This window comes from Pseudopipra pipra, chromosome 21 (assembly GCF_036250125.1).
Source record: "Pseudopipra pipra isolate bDixPip1 chromosome 21, bDixPip1.hap1, whole genome shotgun sequence".
In the NCBI taxonomy this organism is placed as follows: Eukaryota; Metazoa; Chordata; class Aves; order Passeriformes; family Pipridae; genus Pseudopipra; species Pseudopipra pipra.
In genome coordinates this window covers 3,030,464-3,047,149 of record NC_087569.1, presented here as the reverse complement: position 1 = coordinate 3,047,149, position 16,686 = coordinate 3,030,464, and the positions used below count along the sequence as shown (strand labels likewise).

The window sequence follows — 16,686 nt, the reverse complement described above, 5'->3', positions numbered from 1 at the left end:
TGCCAACCAGCTGGAAAGCAAAAGGCCCCAGGGCTCCTGGTGGACACCAGACTGGACATCAGCAGCAAAATGCCCTTGGCACCCAGAGTCCAACAGGTTCCTGGGATGCCTGAGGAGGAGCATTGCCAGCAGATCAAGGGAGGTGACCCTTCCCCTCTGCTCAGCACTGCTGAGGCCCCTCCTGGAGTGCTGGGTCCAGTTCTGGGCTCCCCAGTACGTGGACATACTGGAAAGAGTCCAACAAAAGGCCATGGAGATGATGAAGGGGCAGGAGCATCTCTCCAAGGAGAAAATGCTGACAGAGCTGGGACAGTTCAGCCTGGAGAAGAGAAGGCTCAGGGAGATCTTACCAATGTGTGTGGGGGGTAAAGTAGATGGACCCCAACACTTCTCAGTGGCCACTGACAGGACAAAAGGCAGCAAGAAATTCCATTTAAACATCAGATAAAATTTTATTGAACAACAAAACAGGCTGTAGAGTCTCACAGCCCACCTGAACATGGTCCTGGACAGCCACTGAGCAGGGACTGGGCCGGGTCCAGTGAATTCCAGGGTGAATTCCAGGGGTGTCTCCAGCCTCAGCTCCCTGCTGGCCCGTGTTAACCCAAGCACTGTTGGTCTGGGGGGGGCAGGCAGAGCATTTTGGGAAGCACAGATCCCTCAATCCAGCCACCTCTGAGCTCCACAGGCAGCCTCTGATAAGCACCCGCCACATAACGGCACGAGAGCTGTCGCTCGGTTTGGTTTTTTTCCAGAGTTGCATAATCTTATGCAAACACTGAACCTTTCCCTATAGAGCCTCACAGGGAAAACCCCTTCCTGCAGTCCAGAGAACCCGTTCTCCTCCTTGTGGCCAGGCCACCTGGCACAGTTAGTTTCCTTTCGATTTGAATAACTCCAGAACGGGCGCTGACTCAGAGCTCACATACTTGGCTCCACTATATCCCATTATTCCCGGCTTTCTTTTCATTCCCTCTAATTCCCTTCAGCTATTTCACTTTCGTGTCACCCTTTATCATCATCCTGGACTTTCCATTTCGAGTTCTCCACGCTCCTTTTAAAAGGGAGCAGATTCCAGCTGCTTCAGACAGAGCTGCATCTTCCAGAGCTTTTGGTCCTGCTCTGACATCCCTCACCCGACGGAAAGATGAAGGTCTTTGCAGCTGTTCTGGCTCTTTTCCTCCTTGCAGCCTCCTTCTCCCAAACTTTCTCTGGCCCAGGTGAGTCCTGCTTTTTCATTTGTGAAGGAAGAACAGATCTGAGCCTTTGCTGTTATTTCTCCTTTGGGATCCCCTGGCAGAAAACTGGGAATTTATCAGCATTGGTGCCACTGTCTGCTCTGCACAGAGACCAGCTGCTTGTAGGAACCCTGGGATTAAAAAATCCATCCATCCATCCATCCATCCATCCATCCATCCATCCATCCATCCATCCATCCATCCATCAGCACTCTGAGAAATCTGAGAAGGATTTGGGTTGGAAGGGACCTTAAAGGTCATCTTTTTCTACCCCTCTGCCATGGACAGGGACACCTTCCACCAGCCCAGGTTGCTCCAAGCCCCGTCCAACCTGACCTTGGACACTTCCAGGGATGGGGCAGCCCAGCTTCTCTGGGCAGCCTGTGCCAGGGCCTCACCACCCTCCCAGGGAATAATGTCTTCCTTGAATCCAACCTAAACTGACCTCATTTATTTTAAAACCACCCCCCCCTTGTCCTAGAGCAACTAAAAAGTTTGTCCCCATCTTTCTTACAGACCCCTCCTCCATTCATCCATCCATCCATTTATCCATCATCCATCCATCTGTCCATCAACCCTGGGCTCAGAGTACTTATTCCTGATTAGAGTTGAGGGATTTCAGCCTCTGCCCTGGGTCTGGGGGAGGTGGGAAAGTGAAGCTCTGAGCACTGGCAGGGTGGGAGTCTCCTGCAGTACCTGATACCGCTCCTGGCTTTGGCCCAGGTGATCCCCAAGATCCATTTAATTTGAATTGTTCTCTAATTCCCCTCTCCCTTCCCCACCAGCACGGCTCCCAGTGCTCACATTGTCTCTTTGCCTCTTCCAGTTGGACCTGACCTCCCCATCTGCTGTTTCAAGTTCACTCGCCACGAGCTGCCCCGGGACCGAATCCTCCGTCACTACAGCACCAGAACCAGCTGCCCCCAGCCAGGCATTGTGTGAGTGACCCTGGGCTGGCACAGGGCAGGGACAGGGCAGCTGGGCACCCTGGGGGTGACCAGCCCTGCAGGGTGGCTGTGGGCACAGGGGGGGTCTGCAGGAACAGAGCAGGGAGAGGCGAACCCCAAGGGAAAAGGGCTGGCACAGGGACTGCTGGGGATGCTCCTTAAAATCTGGGTTACGTGGATTTTAGTATAACTCTTTCAGCACTTTAGCTAAGTGCCTGTGAATTAGGTTCCTGAAATGGTGTTTCATATTTCTTGTCAAGAATCCCGATGGACGAAGGCTGTAGCAAGGCAGAGAACATTTCATCTGTATAAAATGTTCTTAGAACAGGACACGGCAGGCACATCGCCTGGCTGAAGAGAGTCAAAACTATCCAAGAGGGCCCAAAATCCCTGAAAATGGTCAAGGCAGGACAGAGAGAACTGATGAAGACTTTTGTGGGTGTCTTGGGATGACCAACTCAAATCTGGGAGTTGTGCCTGTGGAGCATGGACAGTTTTTGTGCTGGGTGCATCCCCTTGAGGGATATTAGTTAGATATTCTAATTAGATGATGGTGTAAGTTTGTAAAACCTGTGTGTGGGTGTGCATAGGCCATCTTTGTGCACCTAAGACAACTCATTAAAGAGGTTTTTTTTTACCTTTCTATACTAACATTGTCCAGAAAAGGATTTCTTTGATTTTAGGCAACAGGGACACCCAGGGATGTTCCCACAGGAGTCGAGGAGGCAGCGTGGGAAAAGGGCTGGGAGGGGTGGAGAATCACAGCCAGAATCAGCTTGGGGCAGGGGGGAAAACCTCTTGCAACGCCCTGAATCTGGGATCCAGGCTGTCCTGGGAAGCAGGTCAGAGCCAAGGCCTGATGTATCCCATCCTGTTCCACAGGTTCGTCACAAGGAGAGGCCACCAGGTCTGTGCCAATCCCAGTGACCCCTGGGTCCAGAGGTACCTGCAGAGCCTGGAGCAGAACTGAGCCAGGCAGGATGGCAAGTGGAGCTGCTGTCCTGCACAAATCACCTCATCCTGAGCCCCAACCATGGAGCAGGGACAACGGGAGCTGCAGGAGCCCATGGCATCTGCAGGTGTCTCCAAGGGACTGCTGGAAGGACTCCCCAGGACACCTCGTGTTGTTGGGGTTGCTGCTGCTCACCCTGAGCTTCCACAGACTGGGCTGTGACCTCATCCCTCTGCCCTGACCCTCCACTGGTGGCCTGGCAAGGCCCAGGGGGCTGCACCTTTGTTATGTTATTTGAAATTATATTATTTGTTGTATGGAAGTTACAGTAAATTATTTATGGAATTATCATATGGGGTAGGCAGTGCTTTTTTTTTTTTTTATGGGAGGGTGACAGGGAGGATATTTATAGGATGGTGACCCAACATTAGATGATGAGTGGCCCTGGTTTGCACACGTGAACTCATGATTCTGGAGAATAAAGAATTTGGACAAAACCTCTGCTTTTTTTCCTTTTCTGTGCCTCTCTGTGGTGTTACAGCACAGACAGAATGCCTCCCTGAGCCTCTCTGCAGCCTCTCTGTGACATGTGGAGATGGGAAATGGTTTGAGGCAAACCCATAAAGTTTCCATCCTGCAGACCCGTGAATATCCTCTGAGATCACATGCACCCCCACTTCCCACATCCTCTCCACAATTAGATGTGTTTGTACCCACATGTGGGACTTTTACATACATGACTCTGCTCTCCACACACCCCAGGCACGTCCCATACCCTCCCTTGCTGCTCCCAGCCCCACACACCCCACCTCAAACTGGTCCCTGGGTGTGCAGTGGGGTGGTGGTGGGACCTGGTGCTGCAAGGGGTAAAACCCTGCCAGTTTTTTGGGGGGAAGCAGGGAGAGAGGCTCATATGAGGGAAGCAGAGGGGATGGAGGTGCTGGCAGGTATCGGGGGGGCTCGTGAGCTCCTTGTGCCAGGCAATTCCCTGCCCTGCCTGCCAGTGCTGCCAGTTAAGCAGCAGATTCCCACCTCAGGCACCCACCCATGCACTGTCAGAGGCCTCCAGTCTCTCCTCACTGTTCCTCTGACACATCACCCCATCTCTGCCCACTGCCCTGGCAGTGGTGCTGAGCCTGGCACTGCTGCCTGGAGAGGGGCAGGGAACCCCAGCCTTCATTCTGACCACCCCACTGGGGGTTGTTCCTCACTTTCCCACCTGTAAAACAAAGGGAAGGGATCAGCTGTGCTGCAGGGGTGAACCAACCAGCAGCAAACCTGCTGGAGTTGTTTTCAGGATGCAGCTTTCCATGGGAATGTGAATGGGAAGAAGCGGGTCCCAAGGAGGGAAGCACAGTGCTGGGCACAGCTTGTCCCTTGGGATCATTCAGTGCTCCTCAACTCCTGCACTCTGAGAAACCCCAGAAGGATTTGGGTTGGAAGAGACCTTAAAGATCATCTTTTTCCACTCCTACACCTTCCACTAGCCCAGGTTGCTCCAAGCCCCGTCCAACCTGGCCTTGGACACTTCCAGGGGTGGGGCAGCCACAGCTTCTCTGGGCAGCCTGTGCCAGTGTCTCACCACCCTCCCAGGAAACAATTTCTTCCTTGTATCCAGCCTAAACTGACCTCCTTCAGTTTGAAACCATTCCCCCTTGTCCTCCAGCAACTAAAAAGTTTGTCCCCATCTTTCTTACAGTCCCCCTTCAAATGCCCCCCCAGCACAGTCCAGAGCTGGCCTTGGCCTGGCCTTCATCCTGGTTTTCTTCCTAAGGCAAAAAAATGCTTTTTCTCAGTGTTTATTTTTTTTCCCCCCTGCAGCTATAGATCAGATTTGGCAACTCTGAGGTTGGGAAAGTACCACCACGTTGCCTTGTGACTTCTCTTCAGTCCTGTGTTTTCCAGGCTGGGAAGCTGCTGCAGGCAGCTCGTGGACATCAAAGGAGCAGCATCCCAGGGAAGGGCAGCCCAGCCCAGCACCAGGTTGTGTCCCAGGAGATGGTTCTGGGCTGGGGGACCACATGGAGAGGTGAAAATCCTCAGGGAGGTGTATCCTGAGTGGGGCTTCCCAGTGAAACGTGGGAGCAGAGTGGTCCTGCATGGGGGGTGGATGGACAGGAGCAGGCAAAGACCCTGGGATGGGGGTGCTGGGGGTCTCCTCTACCCCTGAGACCTTCCTGACCCCGAGTTTGGTGCTGCAGGAGCCCCAAATAGTCCTGCTAACGGGACCCTGAGAGGGGATGGAGGATGGATGACTGGGAGAAAGGGAATTCGGGGGGTGTCTGGGGTTTATCCCAGGCCCAGGCTGGAGAGGCTGGAGGACTCTGTGCTGCAGAGCTGGCTCCTCTCCAGACAGTCCCTGGCCGTGTGCCCAGGCACTTGTGGGAATTTCCCTCTCCAGCCTTTCTGGTTTCGGTTTCCAAGTGCTGCACTCAGAGGGCTTTTCCTTCAGTGCCTGCCGTGGCAGAGGCACCAGAAGGTCTGGAGACCCCCATGGTGCCATGGGCAAAGCACTGGGTGGTCTGGTTCTCTCTGGTCTATTTGAGAGCAGGAATCCCGTGGCTCTCCCCTCTCTCCCAGCTTCACTCAGAGAAGCCCTGGGAAGAGAGAGGAGCCGTGGAGACCCTCAGACCCAACATCTGCATCATCTCCCTGCTGGTCCCTGCTCCCAAATCCATCAGAAACATCCTGACACGGCCTCTCCCTGCCACTTTTGGGAAGCTGGTGGTTTGGGCTTGGCCTCAGCCTCTCTGATTTTTATCTTTCTAACCTGCGCTGATCACAGTCCAGCAGCAACACGTTCCTCCAGAATCCTTTCTCCTAAACCCACCCATTTATATGTCCCAACACTGGTGCTTCCTGTGGAAAGTGGGGGCTGGATGGAGCAGTGCTAAGCACAAACATGGGCTGTGTGGCTGCCGAGCTCCTGATGGGAACTTGTCTCTCTGCTTCAGTCTTGTTTCTCCCCTTGTTGCTGCCCTCCCTTCCCAATCCTGCTCTGCTCCTGGTGAATTCACCTGGAACCACAGCATCATTCAGATTGGGAAAGACCTCTAGGATAGTTGAGTCCAACTCTTCCCCCAGCTCTGCCAAGGCCACCATTGACCCATGTCCCCAAGTGCCACATCCACAAGTCTGTTAAACCCCTCCAGGGATGGGGACTCCACCACTGCCCTGGGCAGCTGTGCCTGACACCCCTTTTTGTGCAGAACCTCTGTCCTTGGGTTGTTTTTTTCTCTCCTGGAGGAAGAAAGGCTCGTGATGGACCTGGAATGCCTGAGGAACAGGCTGATTCACATCCCCTTGGCAGAAGTTTTGCAGGAAGCACGTGAAGGACTGTTTGTACCCCCCCAGCAGGTGCAGCAGCTCTGTGGGGATGGGCTCCTGCACGGGCAGGAAGCCTTTGGCTCTGCCCCATAAATCCTTCTCTGTCTTGGCACCAAGAGTGGGACAGGCTGGGGTGTTATCTGGGATTGGCCATGGCTCAGTCCTGGAGAGGAGAGATGACTTCCAGTGGTGAGGAGATGGCTGAAAAGGACCTTCCCACACTGATGATGGGGTGAGCCCTGTGGAGGGAGGATGAGAGGGTGTTCCCAGTGTCCTGTGGGGTGCAGGACCCCAGCACAGGTGAGGAAGAGCTCCCAGCTGAGCTCAGTGTGCAGCAGGGCAGCACCCAGGCAGTGCCTGCCCAGAGGCCACCAACCACAGGCTCCACGGTGGCCACTGGGGTCTGTGGTCTGTGGCCCTTCTCCCCCCTGCTGGAGCCACCAGTGAGTTGAGGCAGAGCCTGGTCTGACCAGGGACCTTCTCTGGTGTCCCAGCACCTCCCCTGGGCTGGCTGTCTCACCCCAGACAGAGATCACACAAAGGACACTCCCCAGCCCTGGTGCATTCCTTCCCCACCATGAGTTTTCCCATCGGTGTTTCTCCACCACCAGGAGAACTGCCAGGTCTGCCCTGCCCCAGGCTCTGGCTGGGTGAAGGCATCTGTGAATATTTTGGGGATGTGCTGCCATGGCCACTCCTGCCTGGTCCCCCAGTGCTCTGGTTGCTCAGGGCTAGCCCAGGTTCTTCCAAAGGAACTATTTTGGTGTCGTGGGTTGATTTCCTCTTGTTTGTGAGCAGCAAAGTGGGACCTGTGGCCCTCATGGGGGGTGCTGGTCCCCTCAGCCCCTCTGACCCAGCTTGACCCGTGCCTCAGTTTCCCCCCTATAATTGAGGGGTAGCTGTGCTTTAAAGCTCTCTGTGAAGTGCTCAAATAGCCAGGGTGTGAAAACAAACCAACACCAGCACTGGCTGATTATTTTCCTGCTCAGGGAGACGTGGCTGATCCCTTCCCTGCTTCCCTCCACAGCACTGCCAGGCTGTGACCCAGGGTCCCCTCTGCCACAGAGCTGCTTTGCAGGGATGTAAAGTAGAAACTTGACCCTCTCCCCTCCCTCTGAGCTCCCTCTCTGCCCACCCTGCAGGCCTTGGGTCCTGCCAGAAATAGAGACTTTGAGGCTCTCAAAAAGGAACTGCATCAGGAAATGGTGCTTAATTAACAGCAGAGCTGGTGATGAGCAAGGAGAGATCAGGAGACAGCCTGAACATCTTCAGACCATCGTGGCACCAACAGGGCTTGGGGTTGTTTTGTGGACATTTTATCTCCTGCTGGTTTGCTTGGCCCTAATTGAGGGGGGTCATTTATTGCTGGCAACGAGGAGGGCCTGAGGAATTGCTCTGGGGTTTGATGGAGTGGAAAAGGGCAGAAAATGTCCTGGGAGGTGAAGACTTGACCTGCACAGGTGGGACACTCTTGGCCAAGGGGTGATACAAAAGCTTCTGGGCTTTTGCTTCAGCCAAACTCTGATGGAGACAACCCCTAACAGTCCCCGTGGCCCTGCAGAGCCCCAGCACAGGGAGGGGGGACCGGCAGTTTCGTTCTCTACCCATAAAGTTATCAGCCAGTTCTAAATGGCAACCACAGGCTGATAAAGTGCCTTTGTTGGTTTTACTTGGTGCAAAACGTCTCTTGAGCTTTTTTAAACCGAATTCAGGCTTCCTACCCCAAGAAGCTGCAGAACAAAAGGGAATTGGTGCCTGTCTTGAAATGAAACACTAATGGAGCATCATCCCCAGAGCTGAGCCTGGCTCAGGCTGCATTCCCAGAGGAGCCTGTGCTGGGGGTGTGGTCCTGGCTGGAAAGCAGTGGGAAAGCCCCACTAGATCCCAGCCTTGGCTATGATATGGGGGAAAGGAAAGGGGAAGGGCTGGGGGAAAGTTCTGTCTCCACATCAGAGCAGGGGCTGGGAAGGGACAGTGCTGGGAGGTGCTGGGATGGTGCTGCTCCAAGAGCAGGAGGCCAGGCAGAAGGGAAGGCTTTTAGGGCTAAGGAGGCTGAGGCACTTCCAGCTGGGAAGTTGGGGTTCTTCCCCTGCCTCTCCCCAGACAGTTGCAGTGGGGTCCTACTGGCCCGTTTTCCAAGCAGGAGGGGAACGACCAGAGCTGAGACAGAGAGAAAACAACTTTATTCTTTGGCATTGGCAAGAGACAGAGGTTTGAGAACAAGGCTGAACATTGTGGTTCCACAACAAGCATCCTGTAAGTAACCAGGGTACCACTTCCTCCCCCAGGGAGACAGATCTTACCCACAGCATCTACTGAGCCATGACAAAACTCACACAGCTTTAGAACCCTGCCTGGGTTTAGCTGACAGACCTAATTCCAACAGACCACCACCCACAAAGAGCTCTGGGGGTGAAATTCCCCTCCCATTCTAGCAGTGGAGGCACAAGGGGGGCTCAGTTTAGCCACAGGTCACCTAGCAGGGGACACCAAGATGGGTCTGCAAGGGCAGGAGGTCCCCAGCAGCACAGCTGTCCCAAGGGGGGCTGAATCATCGTGGATAAATGACCCCTTTGCAAGGCAAAAGGAACTTCAGGGGTTCCAAGGTGGCTCAGCAGGTGCTGGTGCTCAGCAGCAGCGTTTCTAGGTGTGTGCCAAGCTCTGCCAGGTGGACTGGCAGGAATTCTGAGCTCCCAGGGCTCAGTGCAGCTCCAGGCTGTCCACGTATTCCTTCACCCACCTGGCACCAGGGTTGGCACAGACCTCCCGGTTCTTCTGGGTGATGAACCTGCCAAGGCAGAAAAGGGACCATGAGGGACCTGGGTCACCTCTTTGGATCATCTCCCACAAAGCCTCAAGCATCAGGGAGCTGCTAAAACCCAGGGGGCAGGCAGGGATCAAGGTCCCTTGGGAGAACCCCCCATTCTTGGATGTTCCAATGCAGAGATGAGCCTGGATGCAGCGTGGAATGTTCTGTGCATTGGGCTCATCACCACTGCAAAGTCCTGCTGGCTCCTCACCTCCTTCCCACGCCTTATTCCCAGCACCAGGACTGTCCAGGGAGACCAAGGGACCACTTATGTCTCAGCTGAGGAGGGTGAGGGCTCACACACTGCACAGGGGGCTGCTCCATTCCCTTCCTCCAGGTGTAGGATCTCACCCCACCCTGCTCCTGGTCCCACTGGATGGGAAGCCCAAAGGCTGGCAGAAGCTTCCCTGAGAGCCCAGAGCAGGAGCTGGTACTCACACAACTGCTGGCTGGGGGCACTTGCTGCTGGTGTAGAAATATTCCTTCACATGATTCTGGGGCAGCTTCCGTGGGGTGTAGCCAAAGCAGCAGATAGTGGTGTCAGACCCCACTGGAAGAGATCAGGAAATCCAGCCTGAGACCACCACTCAATAAATGCACATTCCCCAGCTGAGAGCATGGGCAAACCCCTTAATCACCTGGGCAGCCACTTCTCCTCCTGTTTCCCCAGAAAATCAGCAAGAAATTGCTGTGAACACCAAAGCTTCATTAATGTCATTGCTAGGACAGGTTCTTAAATGTCTTATACTTAATTCCCATGATAAAAATCTCTTTGGTTACCCTGGGATCAATTTTAAAGTCCAGCAAAAAAATCGGGGGAGATGAAACCTGAAAACTTTGATGCCAGTAAAATTCATCCCTAAGGTAAAAGGATGCTAGATGGGAAAACCAGTGCCACTAAAGCAGGGGAAGATATCCACACAGGTTTCCAACCTTTGCAGCTGAATTTTTTCCAGTTCTGCTCCAAAATTACAGGTGGTTAGAGCAAAAATCCACCCCAAGAGAGCAGAGGGATGCTGTACTCACATGGAGCAGGAGACACCTGGGACAGGAGGGCAGCGACGAGGATGATGGAGAGGCAAAGGGTGGAGCCCTTCATCCTGGAAAGAGATGAGCTGCAGGGGCAGAGGCAGGACCAGAGCAGGTTCCTCCTGTGCCTGGTGTGAGGTGCTGGCTCAACTCTTGCTTTTATAGGGCCAGTGGCCCGCCCTGTCAGTCAGATATCAGATCAAACACTCGGAAGTTCCAAGAGCTGATGTCATGGCACCTTTGCCTCCAAAATGCTGAAAAAAAGAGGAAGCAGCTGGTCTAGAAAGTACCAGAATAGCCTTGGTGTGAGGGGAGGTAAGTCTGAGAAAATCAGCACCCACTAAGACAGGATATGAAATCAGCCTCGAGCAGCAGGTTCACACTTGGATCATCCAGCAGGAGAGCTGAGCTTATCAAACTGATCTCAGCATCCTCCCTGGAGCACCTGGAGGACCTCGGCTCAGTCAGGCACCCAGGCAGGGAGGACAAGGGTGCTGAGACCTTCAAAATGGCCTGTGGACAGTGCAGGTCCAGCCAGGGGGTCCCTGCTCCAGTGGTGTGGGTGGGAGGTGTCCAAGGTGGATGCAGGGGGACAGCGTGGGCAGCATGGGCAGCAGGAACACTCAGTTGTACTGCCTGTGCAGGCAGCAAGGGCAGCTGGCACCCTGGAGACTGGCTGTAGGTCTAGGCTGGCAATCTTGGCACCATAAAGCACAAACCCCTCAATGCTGAGCTTCCAGTGAGGAGCTCAGGGCACCCAACCCCCTCCTAACACCCCCACAGAGGGAAGTGCCTGGGAATCCCAACTCCAAGGGCTGGCTCTACAAATTGCATCATCTCCAAGTACCAGTGTGGGTTTGGTACAGGGTGGGGTGCAGAGGGCAGAGCAGGAGCTTCCCCTGCCCAGGGAGTAGAGAGGGACCAGCTCTTGTGCCGGAGACCTCAGTCCCTTGTGCCCAGTCATGGTGTGTCTGCCTAGAGGCCCCTGGCACTGCCTTTGCCATGACAAGATGGGTTCCCCTGGATGCCCCAGGGAGCATTTCCCCTTTTGCCACCTCTCTCTTCTTGGCAATAGGCCCCCAGTTTGACAGCTCACTGTGGTTCCTTGGGGTGTTTTCCTGCCCAGTGCCAGCCCAGCTGCTGCTCATGAGGCACCACAAGCTCGTGTTCCCGGGATTTCCTCACTGCCCCGGGGCCCCAGGGCTGTACCAGGGACTGCAGGGCTGCTCTGCTCCCACCCTCCTCCCCAGCACACCTCGTGGGTCTGTGTGGGGCACTCAGAGACCTCCCAGTGTCTGGGTGTGTTGGATCTGCCTCCCCACAGTGTCCCCTTCCCCGTGGTGTCCCCATGGGGTGCTGCAGGAGGGTCTCCAGGGCTGTGCCAGGGACCCTCTGGCAGGAACAAATGCCCATGGCTTTTCTAACTCATCCTCCCAGGGTTGGGGCTGGGGCTGGTGGTGTCCTGGGGACACTGAGGACTCCATCTCCATGAGCAGGAGCTGGAGATGAACCACCTGCCCAACACCACAAAGTTGTCACAGATACCTGGTGGTGGCACTTGGGAGCAGCCCAGCAACAGGCTGCAGGTGCTCAGGCTTTGCAAGGGACTAGAGCTCAGCTGGAATTTGCCAAGGGATTCTCCCACTGTTGGAGATGGGGAGAGGGGTTATTTAGTGCTACTCCCATGTTGCACATACTCCAGAACTGCAATTATCCTGTTGGATTGGATAACTTGTTGGTGCTCCACACCCATGTAGGGGTGCACAGCAAGCCCACAGGTCTCCCTCTCATCTCACCACCACAGCAGCAATTGCATTTGGAGCTGAGCCTTGTTCCTGCTGCCCCAAGGCTCATCCAGGGGCTGGGACTTCTCTTTCCAAGGAGCAGTGCCTGTAGAAAGTGAGTTATTATGTGATCCCCACCTGCCTCAGCACGTGGCCCCGCACACTCCTGGGCTCCAACACGCAGCTCCTGGGCTGTGTCACCTCCTGGTTGCATTTGGTGGGTGGCAGTGGCTCCCCTCCCATCCCAGACGGAGACTGTCCTGCCATGGGACACGGGAACTAACCTGTTTGCCGCACCCGGATCTGCCGGCAGACGGAGGAACTGCCTGTGACATAACATCTGTCAGGGCCCCATCGAGATCTAAGAAACCACAGAGAGACACAAACGCTCCCCCGACCGCAGCTCAGCTCTGTCACGGCTCCGAAAGGCGACCGAAACCGTGACACGGGATTGCGGCTCTGCCTCAGCCCGGCCCAGCCCCGCACATCTCCCTCCTGCCGCTCCCGACATTCCCGCGGGATGGCATAATCCCCGTGCCCCTCGCTCGGGGGGTGGGTTTGCCCCGTGCAGGGGTTTTATGGAGGCTCATTCTTCAAGCCCTGACCCTCGCGGCAGAGATGCCCGAGCCTTGGAGATGTGTCAGCCCATCCACCGCGGCTCTGTCCTTGCTCCAGGCCGGCTCTCGTGGGAGGGTGACCCTTCTCCCCGCTCTCCTCCTCCTCCTCCTGCTCTGCACCCCCCCAAAGCTGCCGCGGCTTCCCTTTGCCCTCTCCTGCTCCCTGAGCTGCAGCTCCCCAGGGAAAGGTGTTGGCAAAGGTGGCAGCTGGGATCCACCAGGCACTGCGGGGAAACCTGGGAAGAGACCAGGGCACCGCAGGGAGCGGGATGCCAGAGATCCCACTGGGACCCCAGAGCAGGTCATGGAAGGGCTGCGGGAAAGGGGACCGTGGTAGGGTTTGCTCTCAGATGGAGAGAGGAGCTGCACTGGCCGTTTTTTGGCAGCGTCACGGGACAAGGCAAGGCACAGGGGAGGTTTCCCCACTCTGTGAAAACGAGAGGGATTTTTCTCTCTGTCTGTTTACTTCCCCTCCCAGCCACGCACGAGCATCCGAGGAGCACCGGGCCCTCTGCCGTCCTGCTCGGGAAGCGTTCCTGGAGCCTTTCCACTCACCTCCACTTCATCCACCTGCTGAGGAGCCCTGCCCCAGGGACATCCCCACTGGAAACCCCCCCGTGCTCCCCTCTGAGGGTCTCCTCCCTGCACACAGCCCGAGGGGAAGGGAGAGGTGACACCTGCACTGTCCCCTTGAGCCCTGGGCTCTCCCTTGGGCTCCCTGTCCTGGGCAGGGATCTGGGGCTCTGCAGTGCCCTGTCTGCTGCCCACGCTGGTACCAAATCCCTGGGGAGCTGGGGGGCCATTTCCAGCCCCTTCCACCTTCCTGTTCATCAGGAAACCTCTTTATTTTCCTTCTGTGGGTTAAAGGAAGGCAGAAATCCTTGCACCCTCCAAGGACTCTCTGGAAACCAGGATCACCTACTGATCACCTGCTCCTCACAGCTCCTGGTTACGTACCAAAAGATGGTTCCAGCCTGCTCCTTTCTCCTGGAAAAAACAAGCTGCCAACATTGTTACCTCAAAACCAGCAGGAATGGGGACTCCAGACACACTCCCAGCCCAGTGCCAGGGCTCAGACCTGTTTCCCTCACCCAGGGAAGGCTCTGCTGACAGTCATTCTGCACCTACACATTGTTTTCCTCCTGAGGTGACTTTGGGGAAGCTCTGGGACCGCACTGGGAGTCAGGATTGTTGTGAACATGGTGCTGGATCACCTGTGCCTGGTGTGCATGTGTCACATGAGCCTGGCAATGTAGAGCAGCCCCAAGGGAGTCCATGATCCAGCAGCAGCAGGGCTGAACCTCCCTGGTGAGCCCCCAGAGGATGCTATGTCTTTTCTTGAACCATTTGCCATCATTGCCTTCCCCAAAACTGCCTTTGGTGGTGGTCGGTCCCAGCATAACCACCTCCTGCTTCCCAGGCCTGCAGAGGTGGGACCAAGTGTCCCTGTCTCTTCAGGGCTTGCTTGGTGCTGCCAGCAGGTCATCCTGTTGGTGGCCACTCACCCCTGGTGGTGGCCACTCATCCCTGGTGGTGGCCACTGATCCTTGTCAGTGGTAATTCATCCCTGGTCACCACCCATCCCTGGTGGTCTAGTGGTCAGGATTTGGCACTCTCACTGCCACGGCCTGGGTTCGATTCCCAGCCAGGGAAGGGGCTTCTGCAGCTCCCAGTCTTTTCTTGGATGTCTGCACAGCCCTGGAGCAGCTCCCGGGGTTCAGTTCAGCGCGAGGTTCAGCAGCTCCCACACCCAGGACATGGGGCTGGGTCAGGGTGGGATGAATTTTGGGGGTTGGCAGGAGCCTCCTGTCCTCCCAGTGCCATCAGGCTGCACCTCCAAGTGGAAAAATACCTCGGAGAAGGGCAGCCATGAGCCTCTGGTGGGTTGTAGGGATCAGGTGACACTGCCATAGGGAACAGGATGACACTGCCATAGGGAGCAGGGTGACATGGATGTACAGAGCAGGGTGACATGGATGTACAGAGCAGGGTGACACTGCCATAGGGAGCAGGGTGACATGGATGTGGGAGCAGGGTGACATGGATGTGGGAGCAGGGTGACACTGCCATAGGGAGCAGGGTCACACTGCCATAGGGAGCAGGGTGACATGGATGTACAGAGCAGGGTGACACTGCCATAGGGAGCAGGGTGACATGGATGTGGGAGCAGGGTGACACTGCCATAGGGAGCAGAGTGACACGGATGTAGAGAGCAGTAAAGAGTTGCATGGGTTCTACATATTCTGGCTTACATGGGAATGCCCTGACACCTCCTCTGGGGAGGAGTTTTACACTGTCTGATGTGACACTGTGGAAATGAGTCTGGGGGTGCTTTTGGGGTCTTTGATGGTTTATGGAGCCCCTTCTAATGCTATGATGCTGTTTGTCCCTGTTTGGCCTCTTTTGGTCCCTGTTTTGTTGTGCCAATCTGGTGTCATCATCACGGGAAGGGAGGTAATTAGCAGGACAAAAAAAAATTACCTCATCTCCACAGGATCTACTTCTAATTGGCCTTCCCCCTTATCTCTCTAAAACACTGTGTTTGAGACATTAGTGTCTGGCCACCAGGGACACGATAAATCACAGGGCTAGAACAGTTTGTTTAAACAAAGTTTAGTCTGTCACAGCAGGGTGACAGAGCTGTGGGAAGCAGGGAAGCCGTGGGAAGAGGGTGACAGAGCTGCAGGAAGCAGGTGACACTGTTGTAAGGAGCAGGTGACACTGTAGGGAACAGGGTGAGGGTCTATAGGGAGCAGGGTGTGGGCTGTGGGAAGAAGGGTGATACAACTGTAGGGAGCAACTTTAGGGAGCAGGTGACATCTATAGGGAAAAGGGTGATGTGGCTGTAAGGAGCAGGGTGACACATCTACAGGGAACAGGGCAACACATCTATAAGGAGCAGAGTGACACCTATAGGGACGAGGGTCACACAACTGCAGGGAGGAGGGTGACACATTGATAGGGAACAGGGTGACACATCTGTAGGGAGCAGGGTATGGCCTGTGGGAAGAAGAGTGACACAGCTGTAGGGAGCATGGTCCCATGGCTGTAGGGAGCAGGGTGATGGTCTATAGGGAACAGGGTGAGACATATGTAGGGAGCAGGGTATGGGCTGTGGGAGGAAGGGTGACACAGCTGTCATGGCAGGGTGACACAGTTGCAGTGAATGGGGTGACACAGGTGTAAGGAGCAGGGTGACACATCTATAGGGAGAAGGGTGACAGGCAAGTGTAGGCAGGAGGGTGACAGGGCTGTGTGGGGTGGACATGCCACTGCAGGATTTCTTCCTGTGATAAGAAGAGCTGCTCCCCTGAACACTACCTGGTGGCCTGACATCACCTAAAAGTAAAGGGTCCCTGGGAGCTCAGGGCCAGGGTGGGAATGCAGTGTCCCTGAGGAGGGGTGACAGCTCTGTGTCCCTCTGTCCCTCCTGGCAGTAAAACTCCCGCTGTGAGCAGGACTTGAACCTGCGCAGGGAAACCCTATTGGATTTCAAGTCCAACGCCTTCACCACTCGGCCATCACAGCTGCTGGCACTGTGTGTCCCTGCAGGAGCCCCTGGCTGTCACCCGGCCCCAGGGGACACCACAGGGCCTGCTCCCACCCTGGATGTAGGCTCTGCCATCCAGCACCCCCAGCACAGGTGCTGCTGTCCCTGCACAGAACCAAGGCTGACACATTGTCCCTGCAGTGCTGGCAACGGGAACGGGGCACCAGCCACAGCATCAATGGTGACAACACTGGGGGGACATGGTGGGAGGTCTATGTCCCATCTCATCTCCTTGTATCCAACAGGAAACTTGTCCCTGGATGACCATCCCCAGTCTCTCGAGAACATCCCAGCCTTCTCCATGCCCTCTCTCCCAAAATACCTACATTTGCTTCTGTCACAGCATGTCCAGATGTTGCTGTTGGAGGCAGCCTGAGCCAGGGGCCCTCAGGTTCTGTCCTGCAGCTGGCAGGAGATGTTCCAGACTTGTGTG

At 55.5% G+C, this 16,686-nt stretch overlaps 2 protein-coding genes and 2 non-coding genes across 4 annotated transcripts; 2 read left to right on the top strand and 2 right to left on the bottom strand.

Moving 5' to 3' along the window:
* Positions 1–849: 849 nt before the first annotated feature.
* On the top strand, positions 850–3,634 carry LOC135425360 (C-C motif chemokine 4-like). The gene is made up of 3 exons (XM_064677571.1): positions 850–1,220; positions 2,065–2,176; positions 3,068–3,634. The coding sequence occupies exons 1-3, from the start codon at positions 1,148–1,150 to the stop codon at positions 3,153–3,155; spliced, it is 273 nt and encodes a 90-aa protein (XP_064533641.1). The 5' UTR covers positions 850–1,147; the 3' UTR covers positions 3,156–3,634.
* Positions 3,635–8,625: 4,991 nt separating this feature from the next.
* Positions 8,626–10,588, bottom strand: LOC135425359 (C-C motif chemokine 5-like). Its single transcript, XM_064677570.1, has 3 exons — positions 10,300–10,588; positions 9,712–9,823; positions 8,626–9,252 (listed from the first exon to the last, which is right to left on the bottom strand). Exons 1-3 carry the CDS (start codon positions 10,370–10,372, stop codon positions 9,165–9,167), a joined length of 273 nt encoding a protein of 90 aa, XP_064533640.1. The 5' UTR covers positions 10,373–10,588; the 3' UTR covers positions 8,626–9,164.
* Positions 10,589–14,284: 3,696 nt separating this feature from the next.
* On the top strand, positions 14,285–14,356 carry TRNAE-CUC (transfer RNA glutamic acid (anticodon CUC)). Its single transcript has one exon. It is a non-coding gene; the product is annotated as a tRNA-Glu (tRNA).
* A 1,793-nt stretch (positions 14,357–16,149) lies between these two features.
* On the bottom strand, positions 16,150–16,231 carry TRNAS-UGA (transfer RNA serine (anticodon UGA)). The gene has a single exon. It is a non-coding gene; the product is annotated as a tRNA-Ser (tRNA).
* Positions 16,232–16,686: the final 455 nt, after the last annotated feature.

Bases quoted from the DNA above. Each gene is read 5' to 3' on its own strand.
- LOC135425360 (XM_064677571.1), top strand. From the start codon at position 1,148: ATGAAGGTCTTTGCAGCTGTTCTGGCTCTTTTCCTCCTTGCAGCCTCC. The intron at 1,221-2,064 runs GTGAGTCCTGCT...TGCCTCTTCCAG, and splicing joins CCAAACTTTCTCTGGCCCAG to TTGGACCTGACCTCCCCATC. The intron at 2,177-3,067 runs GTGAGTGACCCT...CCTGTTCCACAG, and splicing joins TGCCCCCAGCCAGGCATTGT to GTTCGTCACAAGGAGAGGCC.
- LOC135425359 (XM_064677570.1), bottom strand. From the start codon at position 10,372: ATGAAGGGCTCCACCCTTTGCCTCTCCATCATCCTCGTCGCTGCCCTC. The intron at 9,824-10,299 runs GTGAGTACAGCA...GATCTCTTCCAG, and splicing joins CCAGGTGTCTCCTGCTCCAT to TGGGGTCTGACACCACTATC. The intron at 9,253-9,711 runs GTGAGTACCAGC...CTGCCTTGGCAG, and splicing joins TGCCCCCAGCCAGCAGTTGT to GTTCATCACCCAGAAGAACC.